The sequence below is a fragment of the Ranitomeya imitator genome, chromosome 4 (assembly GCF_032444005.1).
Source record: "Ranitomeya imitator isolate aRanImi1 chromosome 4, aRanImi1.pri, whole genome shotgun sequence".
Classification (NCBI taxonomy): domain Eukaryota; kingdom Metazoa; phylum Chordata; class Amphibia; order Anura; family Dendrobatidae; genus Ranitomeya; species Ranitomeya imitator.
The window spans coordinates 570,810,320-570,836,329 of NC_091285.1; the positions used below are offsets into that span (position 1 = coordinate 570,810,320).

The 26,010-nt window shown below is 45.1% G+C and overlaps 1 protein-coding gene across 3 annotated transcripts in view; it reads left to right on the forward strand.

The window, feature by feature from the left end:
- The window catches only part of LRRK1 (leucine rich repeat kinase 1), a 145,463-nt gene that overhangs the window by 93,581 nt on the left and 25,872 nt on the right, over positions 1–26,010 (forward strand). For all 3 annotated transcript variants that reach the window (XM_069766321.1, XM_069766322.1, XM_069766323.1), the window contains exons 11-26: positions 1,565–1,677; positions 1,808–1,884; positions 1,959–2,088; positions 2,232–2,344; positions 2,425–2,639; positions 5,049–5,213; positions 5,361–5,533; positions 5,958–6,078; positions 6,393–6,552; positions 6,644–6,920; positions 11,708–11,879; positions 14,436–14,599; positions 14,727–14,866; positions 15,078–15,324; positions 15,462–15,628; positions 15,831–16,028. In XM_069766321.1, coding sequence (XP_069622422.1) covers positions 1,565–1,677; positions 1,808–1,884; positions 1,959–2,088; positions 2,232–2,344; positions 2,425–2,639; positions 5,049–5,213; positions 5,361–5,533; positions 5,958–6,078; positions 6,393–6,552; positions 6,644–6,920; positions 11,708–11,879; positions 14,436–14,599; positions 14,727–14,866; positions 15,078–15,324; positions 15,462–15,628; positions 15,831–16,028 — 2,632 coding nt within the window. The remainder of the gene's footprint in view (positions 1–1,564; positions 1,678–1,807; positions 1,885–1,958; positions 2,089–2,231; positions 2,345–2,424; positions 2,640–5,048; positions 5,214–5,360; positions 5,534–5,957; positions 6,079–6,392; positions 6,553–6,643; positions 6,921–11,707; positions 11,880–14,435; positions 14,600–14,726; positions 14,867–15,077; positions 15,325–15,461; positions 15,629–15,830; positions 16,029–26,010) is intronic.

A 26,010-nucleotide genomic window follows, 5' to 3' on the forward strand; every position in this document is an offset into this window, starting at 1 on the left:
GTGCTATTTACTACGTGGGCTGTTATATGCTACGTGGCTGTGCTATATACTACGTGGCCGGCCGCGAATAATCAGCGACAGGCGCAGTCCGACCGCGAATTGGAGGGATTTGAACCACGCTTCGCTAATTGGTCACGCCCGGCAGGCCTAATCATGTGTATTCAATGTATTATTCTAAAATCTTCATAAATAAACTACATACATATTCTAGAATACCCGATGCGTTAGAATCGGGCTACCATCTAGTTTGTAAATAAGCTGCTCAGGGCCATGGGTCGGACACTGATCTCTCTGAGAATCTGCCTCCAGAGATTATTTTAAAAATAAGGGTTTTTACCAGTGTGCTGTGCGATGGCCGCTCTCCTGATCTCACTGCAGAGCTGTGTGTGATTATACCTGACAAATCTGCAGATTCCTCCCAGCTTCTATCTCGCAGGTAGCCAGGGTCACAGCAGAGCTGTGAGAGCTGCAGGAAATAGTTCAGTTCCTCTGTTCTGTTAGTTACATGTCTCACACTGGTAACTCTTCATTTTATTTAAGTTTAGCCCTAAAAGCAGATTCTCATGCAGATTAGTGTCCAGCCCATAGATCTGAACAGCTCATTTACATATAAACCCTACATCTTAGTAGGATTGAACCTACTGACTGATTCCCTTTAAATTGTGAATTTCCTTTATAACTGTAATTTTTATTACGCGTTATACATTTTTAACAATGAAAATAATCAGATTTTAACAAACAAAATAGACAAAGCAGAGAATCAATGAGGAATAGTGTGCATTAAAGATGGAAAACCTTTCCCTCTAGTTTCAAAACCTATTGCAAGCTGAAACAATAAGATTCAAGTTCCAAATAAGCGATATTAGTTACACCTGATGCCATAGTAAACACATCCCCTTCCACTGATTCAATTCAAATTTCTTATTTAACAATCGACAAATGGTAAATTGCGAATTTCATTGGGCACCATGAGTAAAATGGTAGTAATATTTAAGGGCAGTTTATCAAAGATGCTTTTTTTCTTTTAAAACTACATGAAAAATGTTTGCTACTATTGTTTTATTCACATAATGCTGAGATTTTGTTATTCAATATCTTAAATATTGACCACCAGTATGTCTGTCTATTCTATCTATTCTACTGTATTGCTCATCATAATGCAGTTCAGGAAAAATATGCAGTAATAATAATGCAGTAGTCGTTTTTTTTTTTTATTTGTAGTACACTGTTATGGCCACAAGGGGGTGATCTAAGTATGTAGTTTGCCAATAGTTTGGGAAAAGAAACTCCGAGTAACTGTCATTACAAGTTTTGTTTAATTAATCGATAGTACACATGAAAATAAGCAACTTTGCAATATATCTTATCAGAGAGGTTCGCTTCTTTCTCTGCCAGAATTGATCAGTCATTATCAAAATCTCAATTAAACGAGGGTTACTCTTTAAAGCCTGATTTATGCAGGGTCTTTTCATTATGTATGTCTATTGAAAAAGAACTGATGGGGTTATACAGTAGTTATAACCTGCATAAAGGCTTATCTGCGTTTCTGCTGTTGATTCCCCAGGCTTTACAGTGCTTGAAGCTGTCTGGAAACCAACTATGTTCATTGCCGCCTCCTGACAGCTGGACCTGCAGGCATCTGAAGTGCCTGGATTTATCCAAGAATCAGTTGGGAAGGTTGGTCGGGTCTGAATTGTTCTGATACAGTATTTATGTGATTGTATGGCTTCTCTCGTTAACGCCACTAATCTACTTTTATATAGCCAGTAATATTTGTAATATGAAACTTTATTCCCTGGTTCTGCAGAAATGAGGAAGGGATCAGGACAAGGCGGATGCCATTTTTCTCGACCAGATCTAGAACGCGAACAGGGACTGATTCAGGTACACACATAATCGTAAGATCAAAGTGATATGTAAAATACGCTAAGTGCTGATGTTGAGCTCTTGCGCTCCAGGTTTTTCTGTGGAGTTGCCTTCATGTCTGAGAGAGTCTCTAGAAGTGTTGTACCTCAACGATAATCAACTAGATGCCTTCCCAATGTCGGTGTGCCATCTGAAGAGCCTTACAGAACTCTACCTGGGGAAGTAAGTGATCGAAGAGGTGTAGCACCCCGAGTGATCCAGCCTTGGTGCTATGACCAAAGTGACTAGCTGCTGGGCAATACTTCCGTATTTGTTTCCAAAGATTATATCTCTCCATCACAGTTGCTCCTTATTTTGTTATATAGTAATCCGGGAATACGGGAGCTTCCTCCAGAACTTGGTCAGCTGGCATCTTTATGGCAGCTGGACCTTGAAGACCTCAACATCACAAACCTACCTGCAGAGATCAGGAAAGAGGGTAAATGACTTATTACCCACTAGTAACCCCCATGTCAATGCATGGCGGTATGTCTGCTTACACATCTTGTTTATGTGAAGGACCGGTGACCATCTTGGCATATCTGCGTGCTCAGCTGAGGAAAGCGGAGAGGTGCCCCCTTGTCAAGATGATCATTGTTGGACCACCACGCCAAGGAAAGTCTACCCTTTTTGAGGTCCTACAAACTGGAAAAGTGTCCCAGCAGATGCAAGGAGAAAGTACTATACGTACTACCCGATGGGAGCTACAGAAACCTGTGGGGACTAAGGCAAAGGTAACCATTTTTCTTAAGAGGAGGGACCAAGAGATTTCATACATCGCTGATCTTAGACTGGGCTTTCCTGTCTATATAGGCCCTTTCCTGTCTATACAGGCCCTTTCCTGTCTATACAGGCCCTTTCCTGTCTCTGAATGGTTCCTTTGGGTCCCATTTCTGTAAATACATGTTTTCTTCTGCTTAGCCTGCCTGACATCACATCTCTTCGGTGCCTGCCTTGACCTACGCTGTTGTCTCTTGTTTTGGCTTTGCTGTACTATTTTCCATCCTGTCTACACATCGGCTAATGATAACAATTTCAGGATAACAACTTAGGCATCCCTCTGGGAAATTCCATACCTTCATGATGAATCCTATAGACTTTCCTGTCTGGTTTTTACTATTCCACATCCATTACTCAGTGGGATCTCTGCCTGTCTGGTGGTTTTCATGACTGTCCTGTTCTCATTGCTGATATAAGACAAAAGAAGTTAAGAAAAGTGAGGCATATAGACCAATACTATCTTATTCTTAAGGCCGGTCAAACTTGTAGCCATCCATTGGATTGGACCATAGTCTGATATGTATGGGGGCATCCAGACTCTCCCCCTTACTGATGATGATGTGGGAGAGATGGATCTAGTACATTCTTCTCCTGATTGGAATTAAGCTGGTGCCAGACTCCTCTGGTTCAATCATGGAGGAACATCTGAGTGTCCATCAGAAGGGTCCCTCTGTATTGTGGAGTCTGAAGAGATGGTGGTCAGCCAGCTTGTTGCTTATTGTGTATGAGGGGCTTTATCCAGTATAATAAAAGTGCCATTGATGGTATTAAGGTGTGTTTCCCAACTCATGGCCCCTCAACAGATCATGTTCTCAGGATTTCCTTAGTATTGTACAGGTGATGGAATTATCTCAGCATCGGAAATTCCCATAGGTTCTATCACCTGTGCAATGCTAAGAAATCCTGAAAACATGATCTGTTGGGGGGCGAGTAAGGCCTGGAGTTTGGGTAACACTGGTATAAAGGGAGGTGCAGATAAAAGGGGGTCTATGACCCTAGTAAAGCATGTTGTGGCGGCACACAGTGCTGCATGTCATTACTCTTTAATGAGGATTCTTGAATTCCTAAAACAATTTGTGCGACCTGTTCTGCTCATTTTGAGATGTATATGTAACACCGTCATTTCTACCTTGGTCTCGCTAAGAAATATCCTTCAAACCAGGTGCACGAGCCTCTTCATACATCTGCTCAATCTTTGTACTATAATTCTAGATCAATAAGAAAAACAAGGAGTGCTTAACGTGGTAGTGAGGGAATAATTGTGCCAAATGAATATTAAGTAAAAAAATATATGGTGTCTACTACCAAGAAGCCGGACCGATATAAGAATACAAGGACAGTCGGAAATTAAACCATAAACAGAAAAAAAGCACCACAAACAGACCAAGCTGTCCAATATGAAATATTTTTTTATTTTATAAATATATAATTACTATAAAAAAAAAGTATGAAGCGGGAAAATAAATACAGGTAAAAAAATTCTAGGCCACAATGCCAGTATCCAAATGGTACAAATCCAACTGTATATAGAAAACAAGGATGCACACTCAGGAGAGCAATATAATATAAATCAGACTGAGTAAAGCACAGCAGCGTATAGAGTAGTATAACAACTATAGGGATCATAAATCCATAGATGGAAAGTTATGCGACTGAAAAAATCAAAGTGAGTGTCATGGCCCCCCTGCCCTGGTGCAAAAGTGAGTGTGAAGTGTGAAAAAAATGTAATTACTCAATAAAAACATATCATTGCAAGTAAGACCAGTAAACTGGCCATTGTGCTGAAGTGAAAAACATGTTGGAATACAAGTTAAAAAGTGCTTTAAAGTAAAAATACCAGCCTAGGATAAGTGAAGGAGTGCAACCAGATAGGAATTGTGACCATATAATAATAGTAGCAGTAAGATAAGTCACTCACAATGAGACTGCAGATCCCTGGCTCCTGGATGGCGTCCTCCCCAACGCACGTTTTGGCTTTTTGCCTTCGTCAGGGAGTCATAGAATATATGGAAATGTCTCACTGGTCCACAGTATAGATGATCAATCGCCCTTCGGTTTTGGTGCCGTGAACAACAGTCCAGAAGTCTCCTGTGTTAATGGAGCTGTAGTGCATTCACTTCTATAGGACTGACAATAATTGTCATCCACGCTACCACTTCACTAGCAATCGTAATCCCAGCATCCGTTTATCGCATATTATATGCATAGCTAATTAATGTATCAATGGGAATTCCTGTATATCTAAGTTTTTAGACCAAGAATATGTTGTTTGACCAAGTTCTCATGACGCGTCAGATGGAGAGTCTGGTGCGATGTACTATTTACTTTATTCCTACTTTTATGGCTTTTTCTTGTTTAAGTAGGTTGATTCTGTGCACTTTCATGTCTGGGACATGGGAGGTTCTTCTACAATGTCCGCAGTGAACCAATGCTTCTTTACTGACAAGGCCTTGTACATTGTGGTGTGGAACCTGGCTCTGGGGGAGGAAGCCGTCTCTAATCTTCAGTTCTGGTTGCTAAACATTGAGGTGAGGAGTAAGTATTGTAAAGGGTAGGATGATGGTAGTTATACTCCAGCCCATTTTTGTACTTTATGATGGATATTATTAATTTTAATCACATATCAATGCAAGAGAATAAAATTATACTGTTTTTTTTTTTTTTTTTCCCTTTAGGCGAAAGCCCCAAATGCTGTCGTTCTAGTAGTTGGGACACATTTGGACTTCATTGAAACCAAGTTCCGTTTAGAGAGAATCGCCACTCTTCGCGCCTATGTTTTGGCTCTTTGCCGCTCTCCTTCTGGGTCTCGAGCCACGGGATTCCCAGATATTACCATCAAGCACTTGCAGTGAGCATTACTTCTTGTTCTGTATCCTTGGTGGACCCTGCTAATTCGATCTCCGCTCCTTTAGATTCTAATCTATATCTTTTAGCCGAAGGGACTATAATTGACCGCACTGCTTTAATAGTTTATTAGTTTAGGCTTACAGGGCTGAATAAAATATTCATGAATTGGTATTGGTAGACATTTTCCTGATTGACCTTGCAAAACCCCATAAAATGCATTTTCTTCTTCTGAGCTACTAATATGGGATCATCCCTATTGGTAAATGTTCATCACACAATGTTCTTGTGTGATGTATATTTTATTAATAATGGTTATCTATACATGGAAAAAAGCTTTTGGCCCCATTACCTGTTTTATTGGTTATATTGTTCTCTCTGATCACTGCATTTAATGTTTTGTAACTTTTCTTTCTTTTTTTCCCCAGGGAACTTTCCTGTAAGACACTGGAAGGCCTAGAAAGCTTACGACATCTTATTTTCTGTGCTGCATGTAATATGAAAGATGTGGGCAGCACTATTGGGTCCCAGAAACTGGTTGGGAGGCTGGTAAGTTGGCGAATCAGTTTTAGCACCTGAGTTTGATCCGTTGCATAGATATAATATGGACGTTTTCGTTTATATTGTTGAAGAAACTCTGTCCACAGAGCATGGATGAGTGAATAGCCCCATAGAACACCATACAGATCTGTTATAGTCTATGGATGAAAAACACTGATAAGCTTCCTACATTAAAAACAGAACCCTGAATTTGGCCTCAGGGAAGCGGTTTAGGACCTTACATTATTGTAGAATGATCCTCGTGGTTGTGTGATCTGCATATCACCTAAAATTTCTTTTTGTTTTTTATTTTCTCAACGTAGATTCCCAAAAGCTACCTGAACCTGCAGGAAGCAGTGTTGAGGGAACAGCAGATAAGAGTCCATGAGGATGAGGTTCAGTATCTGACGGATGAGCAGATCGAGCAGATCATAGAGCAGAGTCCTGGGAATGACATCAGAGACTATGAGGACATGCAAGCAGGTAAGAAGAGCAGCTGGTAAGACATTTCAGTGGTATCACGATCTGGAAGGACTTTATGCCGTCTGCCTCACATTTCATCTTTTCCTTACAGCAATCGGATTTCTTATAGAGACTGGCACCTTGCTTCACTTTCCAGACACGAGCCACGGGCTACGGAATCTGTATTTTCTGGATCCTGTCTGGCTCTCGGAATGTCTGGAGAGGATCATCAACATTAAAAGCTCCAAATCTGTGGCAAGAAATGGGGTCATCAAAGCCGAGGACCTGCGAATGCTGCTGGTTGGCACGGGCTTCACCAAGCAGTCAGAAGAACAATACTTCCAGTTCCTGGCAAAGTTTGAGATCGCCCTTCCAGTGGCTAACAATAGGTAATCTTGTTGTATTGACTAAATAGTCTTTTTAGAGCGCTCTGCATGCAAGTGAAAATGTAATAACCAGGACATCTGTGAAATTTTAATTATTATAGTTAGCTTTCTTTTCTGACATTATGGTGCTCACCCGTGAAGGCTATGTATATGTTCACAACCACATATTTCTTATCCCAATACATCTTATATTTTAGATGAAGCACCTTTTGTGATGGTCTGGATTAAAGATCTCCTAACGTTTTGAGTATGCAGTTCTTACAAATCTATGTATCTCCATGGTAACAGACTACAAACAACCTGTGTAGTCTGATCTGGAATTCACACTTTTTTCTTCTTGGTAATGTTCATTTTGCTGGTCTGCACAGGAGCTGGAGGAGCAAAATGACAGTAATATTTTTTTTAACACTGACTTCTTTTTTTTTTTGCATGATAAAGCCAGTTACATAGGGAAGTTGATGACCCTACGCGGCACATATTGTAATATTACTTTAGCCATACGAGAGCAGACACTTGCCCATGCACCGTTTTTCGGCACTGCTGTGAGGTTTGGTGCAGACAATAGATGATGAATTATCTGTACGCCTAAACAAACGGTGAAGGGATTGAACGAAGATTCAACAGGACACTTCGTTCCCCTGGATACACAATTAAACTCTCACGCTGTATTTTAGAAGCTGTGGGGGTCCGGAAATTGACAAATGTATAACCTGACCCAAAACTTGACATACCCATATAAGTCTATCAGGCTAAGTTTTGAACAGGAGGCCTGCAGCCAGTCCATGCTCGGACTGTGACCTGTACTTGTGTGACTATGGCATACGTTACATGTATATCGTCACGTGATTTTTATGGCAGGCAGTGCACAACATGATATCCTTTTCCTATGGCAAAAAAGGAATTAAAGACCTAATTGCAAGAAGATTGTCAGAAACGCCAATCTCCAGTTCATGGCTAGAACTTAATCTCGAGCATCACCACTTTTGATAAGACCTTAAATCCTACACCTATTACTTTCCTTGTCAGCAAAGATGAAATTTAGGTTTTGTGATCTTCTTATGTCGGGTCTAAGGAGATTAGCTGTTACTGCCATATGTTACTCGTATGGTTTCAGTATCGCCATATGAGTCCTTAGTATCCATGAAGGTGTCACAAATGTCTTTTTATACAGCTCTAGCGCTATGGACACTTGCTTACAAGACGTCCTGAACCCATAGCATAAGTAACATGGAGAATATTACACTCATATTATAAGGGCAGCGCAAACAAACTGGGCGACTTCATGGTGACCTATTTAATTTATATAACTCGATCATCAGTTGCCACAAGAAAATCTGTGCAGGACGTCTGGTTATAAGGGCGAAGACTATAGAATGAGTCCAGCAGGAGGTATTTGCCCTTATTCTAAATGCAGTCTATCATTTGTATGTTTTTACTTCTTCTGGATGAAATGCAGGTTTCAGCTTTTATCATGGAGTCTGGAAGTCATTTACAACTGAAATTAGTGACATTTAATGACAGTGGAAATTCCATGTTCTGGAAAAGATTAATCCCTGTCTCAAAGCAACTGCATTTTGTGATGTTGCTTGTAACTTTTATTGAATTTGGAAAAGAGTGGAGATGATAACAAAGGACACATGTCACATTTCACAACTTCACAGGTTCTTAAGGAACGACTTTATTAAAATGATTCCTGGTTAAGAATGGCTTCTCGCTGTTTATTTGTACTTTGCTGTTTATACTCTTGAAAGATACGGGTTCTCTCTGAAATCGATCCAGGAAATATTACAGGTAATGCCTTCTGGGAGTAGTATGCACATTGGATCTCCTCCAGAAGAAGCCACTATCACTTATAATTGTAGGCTTGGAAATCATCCCACTTAAAGGGTACTATTTTATTTTGTTACTATGGGTCTAAGAACTAGCAGGCAGGTAGTTGCTAACTTCTTGTCCGACCACTCCTGCTGGCGATTCTGCTGCTTCTCATCAACAGAGCAGCTCCTCCTCTTCCAGGCAACTCTGTCAACTGGGCATGACTGCCAACATTACGCCGATTGACAGCCAGCATTTCGCAGTTAGGAAGTGAGGAGCCACGAATCAATCAGCATAACATTGGCAACCATGTCCTGTCAATAGAGCAGAGCGGAAGAGAAGCAGCCAGCTGAGATCGGCAACGGGCAGAGGAGGCAGGTAGTGGGCAACTACCTGCATGTCAGTTCATAGGCCCAAAAGAGGAAAATTGAAATGGCTCTGGATGAAAAATGTAAGGCCATGTACTGCAGCGGGGTTGGTTCAGTGTGACAGACAGTGACCACAGGAAAAGTTCACAGCAAACGTGTTTTAATTTCCACACTCACATAGTGTACAGCATACGGTATCCTCCGGATTGCAGCCAGGAGACAAAACAGTCCGTTGGAGTCCGGTTGCCGAGGGCGACTGCACCACCGTATCATGTTGCGGGGTGCCAGGAGTTCGCTCGGCTGGCTCTGTGTTAACTCACACAGACGGAGCTTCTGAAGAGCCATCTGCTCCGCAAGTTGCAAACTCCAAACTGACCCACCAAAACCCTTGCTGCAGGTTCTTTTTAAACTGAAATCTGTGGCCATGGGCCACTTGCAAGACCCAGCCTGGATGAAACGGACTGATCCGCTACCTTCCTGTAGTCCGTTTCAAAAATAAAAGCTCATAGCGAGTTTTCCTGAACAACGCCTTGGCCAAATAGCTTGATCAGGTCCATGTTTACTTTAATTTTTCCTTGTGACCCACAGGCGTCCTACTGTGACCCCAAGGCACTCCAGCAGGTCTAATTTGACTCCGTCCGCATCTTGGAGGATACATATCGACACCCGCATATGATCCCCCTCCCTGTCTCATGTAATTCCCCCCCGTTCAAATTTGTGTCTTTGAACACTTGTCATCATACAGGGGGCACGTAACAGGGCATCCACATTTCCCTGCGATTTCCCTGCCCGGTGTTCAACGGTGAAATTAAAATTTAACAGGGAAAGAAACCATCGGTTGACCTGAGCATTCCTCTCCTTGGCATTCCTCATCCATACCAAGGGTGAATGATCTGTCACCAAACGAAACGGTCGACCAAGCAAATAGTAGCGTAGAGACTCCAAGGCCCACATAATGGCGAGGCACGCTTTCTCCACTATGCTATAATTTTTCTCAGCCGGGGTGCGTTTCCTACTTAGGTAGGTGATTGGATGTTCCCCTCCGTTCACCTCCTGTGACAGGACCGCATGTAGACGCACAATAGAGGCATCCGTCTGTACGATGAAGCTTTTCTGGAAGTTGGGGCTAATGAGGACGGGCTATCTGCACAGCGCCTCATTCATGGATTAGTACGCTTCCTCTGCCTGGGGGGGGTTCCGTCAAACCATGACCCACGTTAAAGGAGCGGACAGTGGCCTTTTTGTTATATATGTGGCTCTGCGCTGCCTGAGCATCCACCAAATGCTCCTTTACTATAGGTGTGACTGCAGCAATTCGGTCCTGCATGTTGGCCACGTGCTCATTGACACTCTTATGAGGTGTAGGTTCCTGCTTTGGCTACTTTCAGCAGACCCTGAGGATGCCTGCCATACAGTAGCTGAAAGGGTGAAAATCCCTTGGAAGTCTGAGGTACATCCCGAATGGCAAACATCAAGTAGATGTGGAGGAGTTATCGCAGTCATGTGGCCCACCTTTAAACCGGAAGTGACGCTGTGAAAACTCTATGCGTCTCAACATGCGAGCCAAAGACCTGAATGGACAGCGTTCGCGGTCACATGATTACCATCGTGGCGTGCATTACAGGCAGGTGGACTTGCGTTCCATAGTCCGGAAATGCATTAGACGCTGCTGTAGTGGGAGGTGGATTCATTGAGCATATAAATATAACAACGGCCATGATAGGTAAGTGGACTGAATCTCATGTAGGGCACTGACACAACTTGTCAGACTCATGTTTGGTACTAGTTGCCACTGCAAGAGTTCAATTTGAATCCACATATACTAAACCCCCCTTGTGAACCCCCTGAATGGAGGGGGAAATGCGTTGGGTGGCTACATAATCTCTATGGGCAACTTGTGAACAGGCTATAATTGAGTACTGCCCTTGTAAGGGTGGGCGCAATGCAGGGGCACGACAAGGAGTTTTAGGCGAAAGGAGTAGCTTCAACCTCCCCCCTGCTATCACTGTTACTCCCCTGCTCCTGTATTGTGCACCTAGCACAGAAAGAAAACTGCATTGGTGAGATCAAACCAAATTTCTATACGAGCACTGGTTACCTTGAGCACTAGCACTGTACGTATTGTCTTGGTTGTTATATGTATATATGTTGGCCTTACCTTTTTTTATGGTACTAATTGAAAGGTATTTTTTATTTAGTTCCTTACATTGTTGAAAGCTATTGTACTTGTTGGAAGGAATAGAGGTCGGTTATACCCACTGTATTTTCTGGGCTCTCCATATAAGTATTACAATACCCGGCCTGAGCCTGACCGTGGGTCTCCTGACCAGAACTTGCAACATCATAGACATGTATGAGGCTGTACGTTCAGGTCAAAAGACATGTGGTCGGTTCAGCCATTGCAGTCTGTATATGAAGCGGGAAATAAAGCCATCCAAACTTTAATCTTAGGTTTACTAGAACAAACCAGGCTGCACTTATAAAATGATTTCCTTAATCCAAGTAGTAGTTGTTGGTAACCTACTCTCTCTAAGGTTTGTTTTGCGACCCATCAGTTCTAGTTGAATATGTGTATGTATGTTCTAGTCCGAGTATTTTTGTATCCTACAGTTACCTCTTACCTCACCTCCTGCCGGCCAAGCCAGGCCTGGACATCCACTCGTTACAGCAGCCCTCTGGTAACACTGTTCAGAGGGTGTTCAAGATGAGTTTTGTTCCCGTAGGATTCTGGCAAAGATTCATTGCTCGAATGTTGATCAGTTTGTCTGAGATGGATCTTCAGGTAAAAATGCAGTCTTCTAAAGTCCATGAACAGTCAGACATTTCTTAGGACATGTTCACATGTCCAGTTGTGATCCATTAGAACGGATCCAGCAGCCAATCCGTTGGCAAAAAAGTTGTGCAGACACAACCTTTTTAGTCCGTTTTTAATAACCAATCTCTGCTGCATCTGTTTTTTTTTTAACATTGAAGTCTATGTAAAACGGGTCCATTAATCAGCCATCCGTCTTTCTTTCATTTGTATTGCTTACTGGATCCAAAGGATTGCAGCTGGATCCATTCTATCAGATCACTACTGGATATGTGAACACAGTTATGACTGTAATTTCACATTGCAGAATAAGGCTATCTGTTTAGAAAAGTAGTCACAACTTGTTAACTTTCCAATGTCCTAAACTGGCCGTACACATTAAGTCCTGCATACGAAATAGAAAACTGTCGGATGAAAAATCGTTCATCCAGCAGCTATTTCTCTCTGCCATACACAGAACACTCAGCTCGGCAGAGCGCCACTGTGTTCTATAGGAGAGCTGCTGCCATACTCTGGTCCAGACTGATCCACCGGGATCCTTCTCTTCCCTGACATCATCTGTTAGGGGGCTAAGTCTGAAGACCTCTATACCTGTTTTTGGTGGGTTCGGCTCACTTTTGTCTAACATGTATGTGGGCCTTTAGATAGCTGTGTTATTTTTCAGACAGACACTTGGTCCTCGTACAGAAACACTCAGCTGAATCAGCCCATTCACAAATATTAGTCCATACGCATTTTGCACAGACTGAAAATATGCTCACGTTAACCCGGACTTACTCATAAAGGATCAGAAAAGCTTTTTTTAGGCAAGGTTTGTGAAAGCTTCTTGGAGCTAACAGAACAAGATTTTTATTGTTATTTTTTTACTCACTTATATAGCGCCATTAATTCCACAGAGCTTTACATACATTATAATCACTGTCCCCATTGGGGCTCACAATCTAGATTCCCTATAAGTATGTCTTTGGAGTTTGGGAGGAAACCGGAGCACCCGGAGGAAACCCACACAAACACAGGGAGAACATAGACTAGTGATGAGCGACTATACTCGTTACTCGAGATTTCCCAAGCATGCTCAGGTGTCCTCCGAGTATTTTTTAGTGCTCGGAGATTTAGTTTTCATTGCCGCAGCTGAATGATTTACATCTGTTAGGCCTCTTTCACACTTCCGTCGGTACGGGTCCGTCGCAATGCGTCAGGCCGACGTACCGACGGACGTTGTGAATTTACTGCACGACGTGGGCAGCGGATGCAGATTTACGACGCATCGGCTGCCCATTCTGCAGTCTGGGGAGGAGGGAGCGGAGTTTCGGCCGCGCATGCGCAGTCGAAAATGGCGGACGCGACGTACAAAAAAAGTTACACTGAACTTTTTTTGTGACGACGGTCCGCCAAAACACGACGGATCCGGCGCACGACGGGCTCGACGTGTGGCAATCCGTCGCTAATACAAGTCTATGGGCAAAAAAGCATCCTACGATGCACAAAACGACGGATTGCGACAGATTGCAAAAAACGGAAGTGTGAAAGAGGCCTTAGCCAGCTTAATTACATGTGGGGATTCCCTAGCAACCAGGCAACCCCCACATGTACTTATGCTGGCTAACAGATGTAAATCATGCAGCTGTGTCAACAAAAACTAAATCTCCCGAGCTCTTACAAATACTTGGAGACCCACCAGAGCATGCTCGGGAAATCTAGAGCAACGAGTATACTCGCTCATCACTAATACAGACTCATTGCAGATGTTGTCCTTGAGATTTGAGCCCAGGACCCCAGCGCTGCAAGGCTGCAGTGCTAACCACTGAGCCACCGTGCTGCCCTAAGGATTTGATCTGATCCTTGACTCCAAATGTATAGATTGTTCATTATGGAGTTGCTATGTGCCCTCTACCACACCCAGGAGCTAAGTGATGGACCTGCGATTAGTGCTTATTCCGATCTTTTAGATAGTTGTTGCTTTCAACCTTTACTGTTAACTGGTGTATTAATTCCTAATAGGAGCTGGAGAAACTGGATCCTAGCTAGAAAAGAATATGTAAAGAGGAATTTACTCTGGATTTTTATTTGATCTGACGGTCTCCTCCAATTACTGCTGCTCCACTGACTGTGAAAGAGCTGTTGTTTTTCTGCTTTTTCCCTCCGTTACATAGTTACAGCCTCCTCGTAATAATGGTGCAAATATCCCTTTCAACCAACTGGGTGTATACAATAGAACTTCTCTGGGATTTTGCATTTTTTCATCTGATGCTAGCCAATCAAAACATGGCCGCACCCACAGATAAGTTCTACAGATACGGCCAGTTGGTTGAAGGGACAATTTCCCATTGAAACTGAAGGCTGCAGTAGAAAAAAAGCTGCTCCAAGATCAGCGAAGCAGCAGCAATGGAGGTACTGTTCTTAAATTAAAAAAAATAGAGTGAAAGGTCCTCTTCAGAGATGGAAGTAGAGTAAAATGTGTGATTGTGTCCAGTCATCTCATTGGCTCCGAATACTTTACATTTTCATTTACTTTTCCTTTACCAGCTGTTTGAGAACAAAAAAAACATAAGGCCACGCAACCGGAAGTCAGCAGTGTACAGCTTCACTGGCACCCAGCGAAACCGGTGTAGCACCTTCCGGGTCAAGCGGAACCAGACTATCTACTGGCAGGAGGGGCTGATGGTCACTTTTGAGGGTGGCTACTTGAGGTAGGGGGCAACCACGACTACAATGAAGGCATCATTACTTATCCCGTCAACAGTACTGACGAAAGGTTATTACAAATCGTTTTAATAGTGTCAGCAGTCTCCTATATCTGTTTTCCATTCTCTTTAGCGTTGAGTCTTCTGATGTCAACTGGAAGAAGAAGAAGAGCGGAGGCATAAAGATTATTTGCCAGTCAGAAGTCAGAGATTTCTCCGCTATGGCCTTCATCACAGACCATGTCAACTCCTTGATTGATCAGTGGTTTCCAGGTAATTTTTCTTTTTGAGTAATGAAAAAATGTATTTATAATGTACATTTATGGTATAAATGTAGGAGGGTTTTGTTTGCCTTTAGTCTTTTTTGCGTCTTTTGGAGGTATATTTCAGATGGAAGCCTAAACATATGGCGGCGTCCGGGCATATAGTGGCATACGACTCGGTTTTATATTTCATCAGCTGACAGCCTCCTTGTGCTTTTCAGCCCTGACTGCTACAGAAAGTGATGGGAGCCTTTTGATGGAGCAGTATGTTCCCTGCAACTCCTGCGCTTCTCTACCGCATCATCAAGAAGATGAACAAGATGTGAAAGAGCCTTATTACTTCAACATGGAGGACTGCGTGCTGGCTGCTGTAGACAAGGACTATCTCGAGTGCCCCAATCACCCGGAGGACCCTGCTCCCCTGCAGGAACTTGTCCCTGAGATTTTTATGACAGATTTTCCATCCAGGTAAAACTGCACATTTCAAAATGTAAGTTTGCATTATTACATAGACTACGAATGGCGTCATAGGCCGCTTTTGCCTTCTTGTATCAGGTGTTTGCTTATCTGCCATTTACGCTTGTGCTGTTTGTGTGCTACTTTAGGCTGTTTCTTGATATTGGGGGTCTGGAGTACTCAGAAGAAAACACGAATATTCTGGGACAAGGGGGAAGCGGGACCATTATTTACAAAGCCGTATACAAACACAAGCCAGTGGCATTGAAGGTGTTTCAGATTAAGAAGCTTCGGACATCCGCTGAGGTCATCAGAGGTACGTAATATCCACTCTTATAAACCCTTAATTCCTAAAACATCAATTCCCAAAATCTGCTCTTTTCTAGGAGTGAAAATTGTCTTGTCTAAGTTTGGCTACATTTGTTTGTTCAGTTCACTGAACCGTGCGTGGCGGTTTCCTAATGAGGAACTGATGTGGTCGTCCGCATTCAGCTCACCTTCTGTACCTTCTCACACAGATACAATGTTCAAGCACTTGCAGGCTATGGACGCCATGAGAAACTTCTCCGAATTTCGTCAGGAGGCCAGCATGCTTCACTCCCTGCAGCACCCCTGCATAGTGTCCCTGATTGGCATCAGCATCCACCCGCTGTGCTTTGCCCTGGAGCTGGCTCCATTGGGCAGTCTGAACACTGTCCTAACCGGAAATAGCCAAGGTAACGTCCCACTTTACGCTTCATCAGAATTGTAACACATCTGTAGTGTAAATAAGGTTACTGTATCAGAAAAGCCTTCGCTCTAGTGACTGACCTTTACTACAGGGTATGTGATGCATTATCAGTCTGCAAGTCTTTTTTTTTTTTCAGAGAAAGGTTGACTGACAGCTAGTCCTCTTCTACATAACCATGCCCAGTAGGCCATGATTACTTTAAACAGGTTTTCTCAATGTCATTCTTCAGGAGCTCAGTGCTTCTTTATCCCCCGGCTTCCTGATTACAGGGGGTTGCACTCCTGCTTGACTGACAGTTTGGGCTAGCGGCAGCGTTGCTCTATTAGTCCAAACTCTGCAGTCTCCCTCTGCAAAATCAGAGGAGTGCATGGGCACTGAAGTTGGCCAGATGCAGTGATCCAACCAGCTTCAGAGCAGTGCATACCAGCTCTATTGGAAAGCTCTTATAAACACTGTGTTACTTGCATAGGAAACTATCCACTTCTGTTACATAGGTTGAAAAAAAAACCTAGGTCCATCAAGTTCAACCTTTCTCCACCAATTGTACATTTTGTCACTAATTTAACTATAACCCACAATGTTATGTGTATTGAAGAAATCATCCAGCCCTTGTATAAAAGCTGCTATATTGTCCGTCATTACTACCTCTTGTGGTCGGGCAATCCATAGTCTGTCTGCTCTAACGGTAAAGAACGTCCCTCCCATATCCTTTCCTGCAACGATGGATGCCAGCCCTGAGCTCACCTTACGGACGACGGTTCCTTCGCGTTCCGATCTCCCCCCTCCATAGCAGGCGACCACATGGAGTAGCCCTCCATCTACCTCTCCTGGAGCCAGGTGCATATCCGGACATATTATGTATGGCGTCCGTGCAGCCCCCCACTGCATCACCACTGATATAGCGGATGACGCATGGCGGCAGAAGCTCTCCACCCCCTCCCTGACTATGGCAACGATGGATTGAGCACCGGCCCACCGCATCTACCGTGAGTACACTGCGGGGGCCGAGGCGCTGGGGGGTCCTGGTCCCCGGGGTATGGAAGGCCCGCACCTATAACAGGGCATAAAGCCCGGATCCGTGGGTGGTCCGCAGTGCGGCATTGCTATGCAGGAGCGCGGCTGAGTGATGGCACTAATAGCGGTCGCGGCGCCGCAGGCCGCAACCGCAAGTTTTAAAATTTAACCCCCGGCTTTTCCCCTTCATACAGGCTGGAGGTTTTGGCCACGCCCACCGGCAATTACCGCCACCCATCTTTTCTAGCGCTTCTCGTTCCTTGAGAAGCGCTCTCACAGATATCGGCAGCCATCTTGGGACACCCACAGCGCTGATGCTGCAGCGCTGCTCCAGCTTTTCTAATCACAGCCTTCAGGACCATACATTGCGGACCTCCCCTGGGGACTCAAGACACAGGACCTGGGTAAGCTGCAGAAACATAGCTTAAACCTTCCCCTGTTAGTAAGCGCTCTCCTCAAGGCTACTATGTCTCAATCAAGGCCTCACAAAAAGTCTGGGAAAACCCACACTGTATTCTTCGCTGCATGTACCTCTTGTAAGGTCTCATTACCCCGGGGTCACAATACTGCATTGTGCGCAGCTTGTGAAAAGGTGACTGTTCAGGAACCACCTGTTACTGATAGCGAACCAAGTGAGCCTGGTCCCCCTGAGTGGGCTACCTCCCTTACCCGGTCTATGGCATCCTGGCAAAAGCGTTACAATCATTCCCAGACCCCTCCTCTAACTAGGGAACTCTTACGGATGACGCTTTCGGTCGTCAAAACCCCTCGTACTTTAGGGGTCGTACCTTGCCAAGGAGCTCTCGCTCTTCCAGGAAAAGAACTCATGCCATATCCCTAGACCATCATCGGATTTTGGGTTCTGAGAGCTCCATTTCTCGCTCCACTTCCATTGGGGCTAGTAGAGAACCTGTTTCAGAGGACGATTCTGACACGTCCCTAGATCAGGAATTTCACGATCAGGAGACTCTCGACTCTGAGTCAGTAAATAAGGCTTTGAAACTTGAGGAGGAACCTTTATCTAAAACGGATCATGCCGTGTCCTTTAAGAGGACCAAGCGAGCTCACAGAGTGTTCGCCACTCATCCCGAATTTAAGGAAATCGTTGAATCTCACAGGATCCGTCCTGATAAACGATTCACAGGGCAGAAGCCCATGGAATCAAAATATCCCTTTGCCCAGGATCTAAGAAAAGATTGGTCGCAATCTCCCCAGTAGATCCTCCGGTATCACGCCTCGCTACTAAATCTGTCAGATCGACAATATGGCGCGTTTAGCCTTTGAAGCCTCAGCAGCTGCACTCTTCCCATCTTTTGCCGCTACATGGGTGGCTAAGGCTGTGACCAACTGGGCTGTGGTCTTGTCTGCAGCGGTGCTGGATACCGATCTCCCCCCAAATCCCCCCACCTGAGGTAGCAGACCTCGCTACGCACATAGCCAGAGCTGGAGATTTTGTAGCTACCGCGTCCTTGGACGCTGCTAACTGTGCTTTGCAAGCAGCAGCAGATGCCATCACCATCCGGAGGTCCTTATGGCTCAGGGACTGGCGATTCTGCTTCCAAAAAGTCATTGACTTCTCTTCCATATCAGAGCGGTCGCCTTTTTGGCGAAACGCTCGACCAATTAATTTTCGACGCCACCGGAGGAAAGAGTAAATTTTTTTCCACAACAGAGACCCTTTCGGCCCTTTCGGAACCAGCTGCAGCAGGCTTGGTCCCGATTTTTTATTTTTATTTTTTTTTATTTTTTTTTCCCGCTTCAACTCAAATTGGTCCTCTACTTCCACATCTTCCGGACTTGGCTGGGCACAACGTAGGGATAGAGGTCCTCAGATCTCTTAGATACCTTCCCCTTCTTGGAGAGGCAGGCCTAGGCAGTCAGGATCCAGGGGGTCCAGACCGGGCAGGTCTCCCACACAATGACTCCCTGCGGTATCCGGAAGACACCCTCAAAGTAGGCGGCCGTCTGCTTTCCTTCAGTGACGCGTGGCTCTCGGTCATTCACGACGAATGGGTCCGCAACCTAGTGTCCTCCGGATACAAGATAGAATTCTCCTCTCTTCCACCAAATCGTTTTTTCCTGTTTTCTCCTCCCAGGGCAAAGGCATCAGAGTTTCTCCAGGCCATAAGCTCTCTAAAAGAGGTTTTTATTCAAACCTGTTCATTGTTCCAAAGAAGGACGGTACAGTACGGCCCATACTCGACCTAAAACTGCTGAACAAGTTAGTCAGGGTGCGACGGTTCCGGATGGAATCGCTTCGTTCTGTCATCGCCTCCATGGAGAAGGGCGAGTTCCTGGCGTCTATAGACATCCAGAACGCGTACCTCCACATTCCTATTTTACCTTCTCACCAAAGGTTTCTTCGCTTCGCAGTTCAGGAAAATCACTTTCAATTTGCTGCTCTGCCCTTCAGCCTCGCCACCGCTCCCAGGTTATTCACCAAGGTCATGGCATCCGCCGTGGCCATCCTTCATAGCCTAGGTGTGGTGGTGTTACCGTATCTAGACGATATCCTCATCAAAGGCCCCTCTTTCCGCACCTGCAAGGAGGCCGTGACCATCACAATAGAGTTCTCACCTGAGTTGGAAGATAAACTTCAAAAAATCTTCCCCAGTACCGGCTCAGCGAATTGCCTTTCTAGGAATGATACTGGACTCGTCCCAAGGGTTGGTATTTCCCCCGGAAAAGATCTGTCTTACAGCGGGAAGCTCAGAAGCCCTCCCAACCTCATACTCACTCTCTGTGTTTCAGTATGAGAGTCCTCGGCAGGATGGTAGCAGCTATGGAGGCGGTCGCATTTGCTCAACTACACCTCCGCCCCTTACAACATGCTCTCCTGGCTGTGTGGGACTGGAACCTGTTCTCTCTCGATCATCGTTTTCTCCTTCCCCAGCGAGTCAGACAGTCTCTCGAGTGGTGGACTTTGAAGTCCTCCCTGAATCTAGGGAAGTCATTGTACATTGGCTAGTTGTGACAACAGATGCCAGTCTTCTGGGCTGGGGAGCAGTGTTCCACCATCACACTGCTCAGGGCTGCTGGTCTCTTCAGGAAGCACGCCTGCCCATCAATATCCTGGAAATACGGGCAATCAGGCTGGCTCGACTCCAATTCCATCCCTTCCTGGCGGGTCGTCCCATCAGGATTCAGTCCGACAATGTCACGGCAGTGGCATACATCAACTGGCAGGGGGGAACATACAGCAAGGCAGCCATGACCGAGGTAGGCCACACTCTCCATTGGGCCGAGGAAAACCGCTCAATGATCTCAGCGGTTCACTTCCCGGGAGTGGAAAATTGGGAGGCAGATTTCCTCAACCGTCAAGGTCTTGACTCTGGAGAGTGGTCTCTCCATCCGGAGATCTTCCACCAGATCTGCTGTCGTTGGGGAACGCCGGACGTGGATCTGATGGCCTCACGGCTAAATTCCAAGGTTCCCGACTTCATAGCTCGGTCCCACAATCCGGTAGCCATCGGGGCAGATGCACTCGTTCACTCGTGGCATCAGTTCCAGCTTCCGTGCATATTTCCCCCGCTTCCTTTACTGCCAAGAGTCATCATGAAGATCAGAGCGGAGGGGATACCAGTAATCCTGATTGCGCCAGATTGGCCGCACAGGGCCTGGCACGCCAAACTAGTTCAACTAGTCGCCGATGTCCCCTGGCAGTTACCGAATCGCACAGACCCTGTTGTGCCAGGGCCCCATTTACCACCAGAACTCCAAAGCCCGTGTTTGACGGCATGGCCGTTGAGTCCTGGGTGCTAACACAGGCAGGCTTCTCTCAGAAAGTCATTTCTACCATTTCTACGTCTATGCGCATTTATCATCGCATTTGGAAGACCTTCTTCTCATGGTGCAAAGATCGAGGACGCTCAGTCAGGTTTGGACTTGGGTCTCGCCCATAGGTCTCTCAAAGGGCAGATTTCAGCCTTGTCAGTCCTGTTCCAACGTAGAATTATTATTATTATTATTATTATTATTATTATTGTTATAGCGCCATTTATTCCATGGCGCTTTACATGTAAGGAGGGGTATACATAATAAAAACAAGTACAATAATCTTAAACAATACAAGTCATAACTGGTACAGGAGGAGAGAGGACCCTGCCCGCGAAGGCTCACAATCTTTGCCAACAGATTACGTTCATTCAGGGAGTCTCCCATGTGGTGCCGCCCTATAAGATGCCAGATGGAACCATGGGACCTTAATTTGGTCCTCGGAGTCTTGCAGGAGGCCCCTTTTGAATCTCTGCAAGACGTTTCCCTGTCTTTTCTGTCATGGAAAGTTGCCTTCTTGGTTGCGGTCACATCTATCTGACGAGTCTCAGAGCTGGCGGCTTTGTCTTGTCAATTTCCTTTCCTCACTTTTCATCAAGATAAGGTGGTTTTGAGAACATCCCCGTCTTTTCTACCGAAAGTTGTCTCATCTTTCCACCTCAATGAGGAAATTGTCTTGCCATCACTTTGCCCGGCACCAGTACATCGCACCGAGAAGGCTCTTCACACACTGGACTTGGTGAGAGCTCTTAGGAGATACGTCTCGAGGACAGCGTCTTTCCGCAGGTCAGATGCCCTGTTTGTGCTCCCGGAAGGGCCAAGGAAAGGTCTAGCTGCTTCCAATGCTACGATAGCCGAGTGGATTCGTTCAGCTATCCAGGAGTCCTACCGAGTTAGAGGTCACTCCGTCCCAGCAGGGATTAAGGCTCATTCTACTCGGTCAGTGGGTGCATCTTGGGCCATCCGGCACCAGGCATCGGCAGCACAAGTCTGCAGAGTTACGACTTGGTCCAGCATGCATACGTTTACAATACATTACCAAGTCCATGCTCAGGCCTCGGCAGATGCGTCCGTCGGCAGACAAATTTTGCAGGCGGCAGTGCCGCATCTGTAACTTGTGGGTACAAGGAGCAATTGCAGTTGATTGTTTCCCACCCAGGGACTGCTTTAGGACGTCCCATTGTCCTGTGTCCCCCAATGAGGCGTAGGAGAAATGGGGATTTTTGTGTACTCACCGTAAAATCCTTTTCTCTGAGCCAGTCATTGGGGGACACAGCACCCACCCTGTTAGCCTATTGGCTTTGGTTTTTCTGTGTTGACTTGGTTTTGACATAGTTCATTCTTGTTAAATGTTAAGCTCAGGGCTGGCTCCAGGTTTTTGAGGGCCCCGGGCTAAAGAGTCTCAGTGGGCCCCCGCTTTAACACATACCACGATTCATGATCGCATATAACACAGCCCACCTAGTATATAGCACAGCCACGTAGCATAAAACACAGCCATGTAGTATAGAGCACAGTCCACGTAGCATATAACATCCCATATAGTATACAGCACTTCCACTTATATAACATAGCCCATGTAGTATATAGAACAGCCCACATAGCATATAACAGCCAATATAGTATATTACACAACCACATATTATATAACACAGCCCATGTAGTATATACAACAGCCATGTAGTATATAGCACAGCCCACATAGCACAGTGACATAACAGCCCACGTAGTATATAATACGGCCCACGTAGTATATAGCACAGCCATGTAGTATATAGAACAGCCATGTATTATATAGAACAGCCGTGTAGTATATAGCACAGACATGGTATACAGCACAGCCCCCCTTCCCCCAAGAATTGCCCCATAGTCCAGTACTCACTTATAGTAAAAAAAAAAAAAAAAACACACACTCCTCACCTCTCAAAGTTCCCGCGCCGCGCTGCTCCCTCCCTGCTCCGGTCTCGGCGGCTGCTGTTGCAATGCCTGACACACAGCGAGTGCGCGATGACGTCATTGCGCACCCGCAGTGACAGTGTAAGAGGCAGAGTGGGGAATGATGGGAGATGGAGCGTCAGGTGACGCTCTCTACTCCATTGTTTGCTTTGAACTTTACCGGCACATGCCGGTAAAGTTCAAAGCGGCAGCAGGGGAGTTGGAGCTTGTGATAGGCGGGCCTCCCTGCCTCACAGGGGCCCCTTAGCAGCTGCGTGATGTGCCGCTAGCTGAGGGCCCCTGTGGGAGCGGGGCCCTAGGCACTGGCAGCTGCCTGCCCCTAACACCGGCCCTGAATGGGCCCCCCCTGTCTCGCCAGGGCCCCGGCACTTGCCCGGGTACTGACGCTGGCCCTGGTTAAGCTCCTACTGCTTTGTTACTGAACTGGTTCACTTAGAGCCAGCAGGAGGGTGTATACTGCAGGGGAGGAGCTATTCTTTGTGTTAGCTTAGTGTCCTCCTAGTGGCAGCAGCATAAGACCCATGGTCCTGTGTCCGGCAATGATTGGCTCGGAGAAAAGGATTTTACGGTGAGTACACAAAAATCCCTATTTATACATTCTAAAATCTTGTTTGCTTTTGTGGCTGCTGCTTGAGTACGGCTGCTCAACTTACTTGGGTCTTCTGGTTACAAGTCCTTCTCCTCTTCTGTAGTCCTGAGTATACTTCAGCAATAGGATTACTTCATCCTTGGTGTATTACTCAACATTTATCTACATTAAACCTCATTTGCCAAGTGTTTGCCCATTCGATCATCTCATTCAGTCAAGGTCAGATTTTATTATCCTACATAGTTTGTTGTCGTCAGCAAAGACTGACACTTTACTCTCAATCCTATCCACAAGGCCATTAATAGAGAGGTTAAAAATAATCGGTCCTAACACAGATCCCTGATGTCCCCACTGCTGACTATATCCCATTTAGAGAACATGCCATTTATGACGACTCTGTTTACTGTCATTTGGCCAATTCCTTACCCATCTGCATTTAGTTTCCCCCAGTTCCTGTTATGTGGAACAGTATCAAATGCCTTTGCAAAGTCCAGATCCCTCCAGCCGCATTACCAATATCCAAGTTTGCACTCACCTCCTCATAGAAACCCAACATGTTAGTTAGACAGGACTTATTCTACATGAATCTATGCTGGTTGTCAGTTGTATTATTCTCTGCAATATATCTTCTGGTCATATGCCCTTAAAAACTTTGCACACTACTGATGTCAGGCTTACCGGACGGTAGTTGCCTGGATCCACCTTCTTACATTTGTTAGACTGCACAAGTAGATGTAATATGGGCACCGAGTAGAAAACTATGAAATTAAATTTCCCTTCATTCTTGAGAAATGGAGAGGATTTTTTATAACAAGTAAATAGCAAAGTTGGTTGTTTCTGGGGGACCTCGTTGTTTAGACTATTTATCAGACATCGAGTTCCCTACGTTATTAGAGTTTTAAAAAAGGAAGGTAAGGACCCCCTGGAATGTGGATCACATCACCCTATCTCGTTGGTAAATGTAGATTATAAAATTTTCACTAAAATATTAGCCACTAGGTTAAATACGGTAATACTAGACATAATACACCCAGACCAGACCGGATCCATGCCAGTTAAAAATACGTCCATTAATATTAGGAGGGTCCAGTCGGTTGCCCAATATAGCTCACTGGTATTGGAGAATAGATGGGCTTTGGCCTCGCTGGACGCGGCCAAGGCATTCGACTCCCTTGAATGGCCCTTCCTGCCCGCATGTTTACAGAGATACCGATTTGGCCCCAAATTTCAAAAATGGATCAATGCAATATATATGAAACCTAAAGCCCGGATAATTATTAATAGCTCCATGTCGGAGACATTCTCCCTGAATAGGGGAACCCGACAGGGTTGCCCCCTTTCACCGGCCCTTTTTGCTCTTGCGATTGAAGCACTAGCAATACGTATGAGATCCATTCCATCCATTAAAGGTATTGAGATAGCAGACCGCGTGGAGGTTATTGGCTTATACGCCGATGATATGGTAATATTCATGGATGACGTAGAGGCGACACTGCCGCATGTGATCACCACCATAAATAGATTTAGTAAATGCTCGGGATTGTATACAAATTGGGACAAATCCGCCTTGATACCTCTCTCCCATGTTTCAGCAGATCATCTTAAAGAGCTATCCTTATTGCCAGTGGTGTCCCACTTTAAATATTTAGAGATAATTCTACCCAAATACAGTAGATTTGACCTACAATTTAATTGGATCTAGTCAAGCATAAATTTGTAGTGTGGAGTAAATTACCCTTGTCTGTTTCTGGTCGCATAAATCTGATCAGGATGATATTACTTCCGAAGCTCAATTATTCCCTTCAGCACAGTGCAGTTCCTGTTCCCAGATCATTTTTTTTCAAATCTAAATTCGTTACTCATCTTTTATATGGGGGAAAGCCAGGCCTAAACTTAAATTATCTACTTTACATAGATCCAAGCAAATGGGAGGAGTGGCACTACCTGACTTTTTCCTGTATTATTTGGCCGAACAACTTAGGGCTGTAGGTAAGTGGATGCCTGGGGGTCATTTACCAAACTCGGAGAGTCATCTGGCCCACGCTGCGAAGCTTGATTGCCCGTTGGGCTTTTTAGAAATTGATAGACCCAACACCTCTAAATTATTTCCGCTTCTCCGCTTAGCGAGATTGGTTTGGAAGCAGGTGAAAAGGGCCCTTCATTTTGAAGGAATTATAGCCGAAAAGCCATTATGGAATAACTAGATGGTGGCCCGATTGTAACGCATCGGGTATTCTAGAATATGCATGTCCACGTAGTATATTGCACAGCCCACGTAGTATATTGCCCAACCACGTAGTATATTGCACAGCCCACGTAGTATATTGCCCAGCCACGTAGTGTATTGCCCAGCCACGTAGTGTATTGCCCAGCCACGTAGTGTATTGCCCAGCCACGTAGTATATTGCCCAGCCACGTAGTATATTGCCCAGTGACGTAGTATACAGCACAGACACGTAGTATACTGCCCAGCCACGTAGTATATTGGCCAGTCACGCAGTATATTGCCCAGCTATGTAGTATATTGCCCAGCCACGTAGTATATTGCCCAGCCACGTATGTCACAGGTTAAAAAATAAAAAATAAACATATACTCACCTTCCGAGGGAGCCCTTGTAGTCATGTCTCCTGGGTG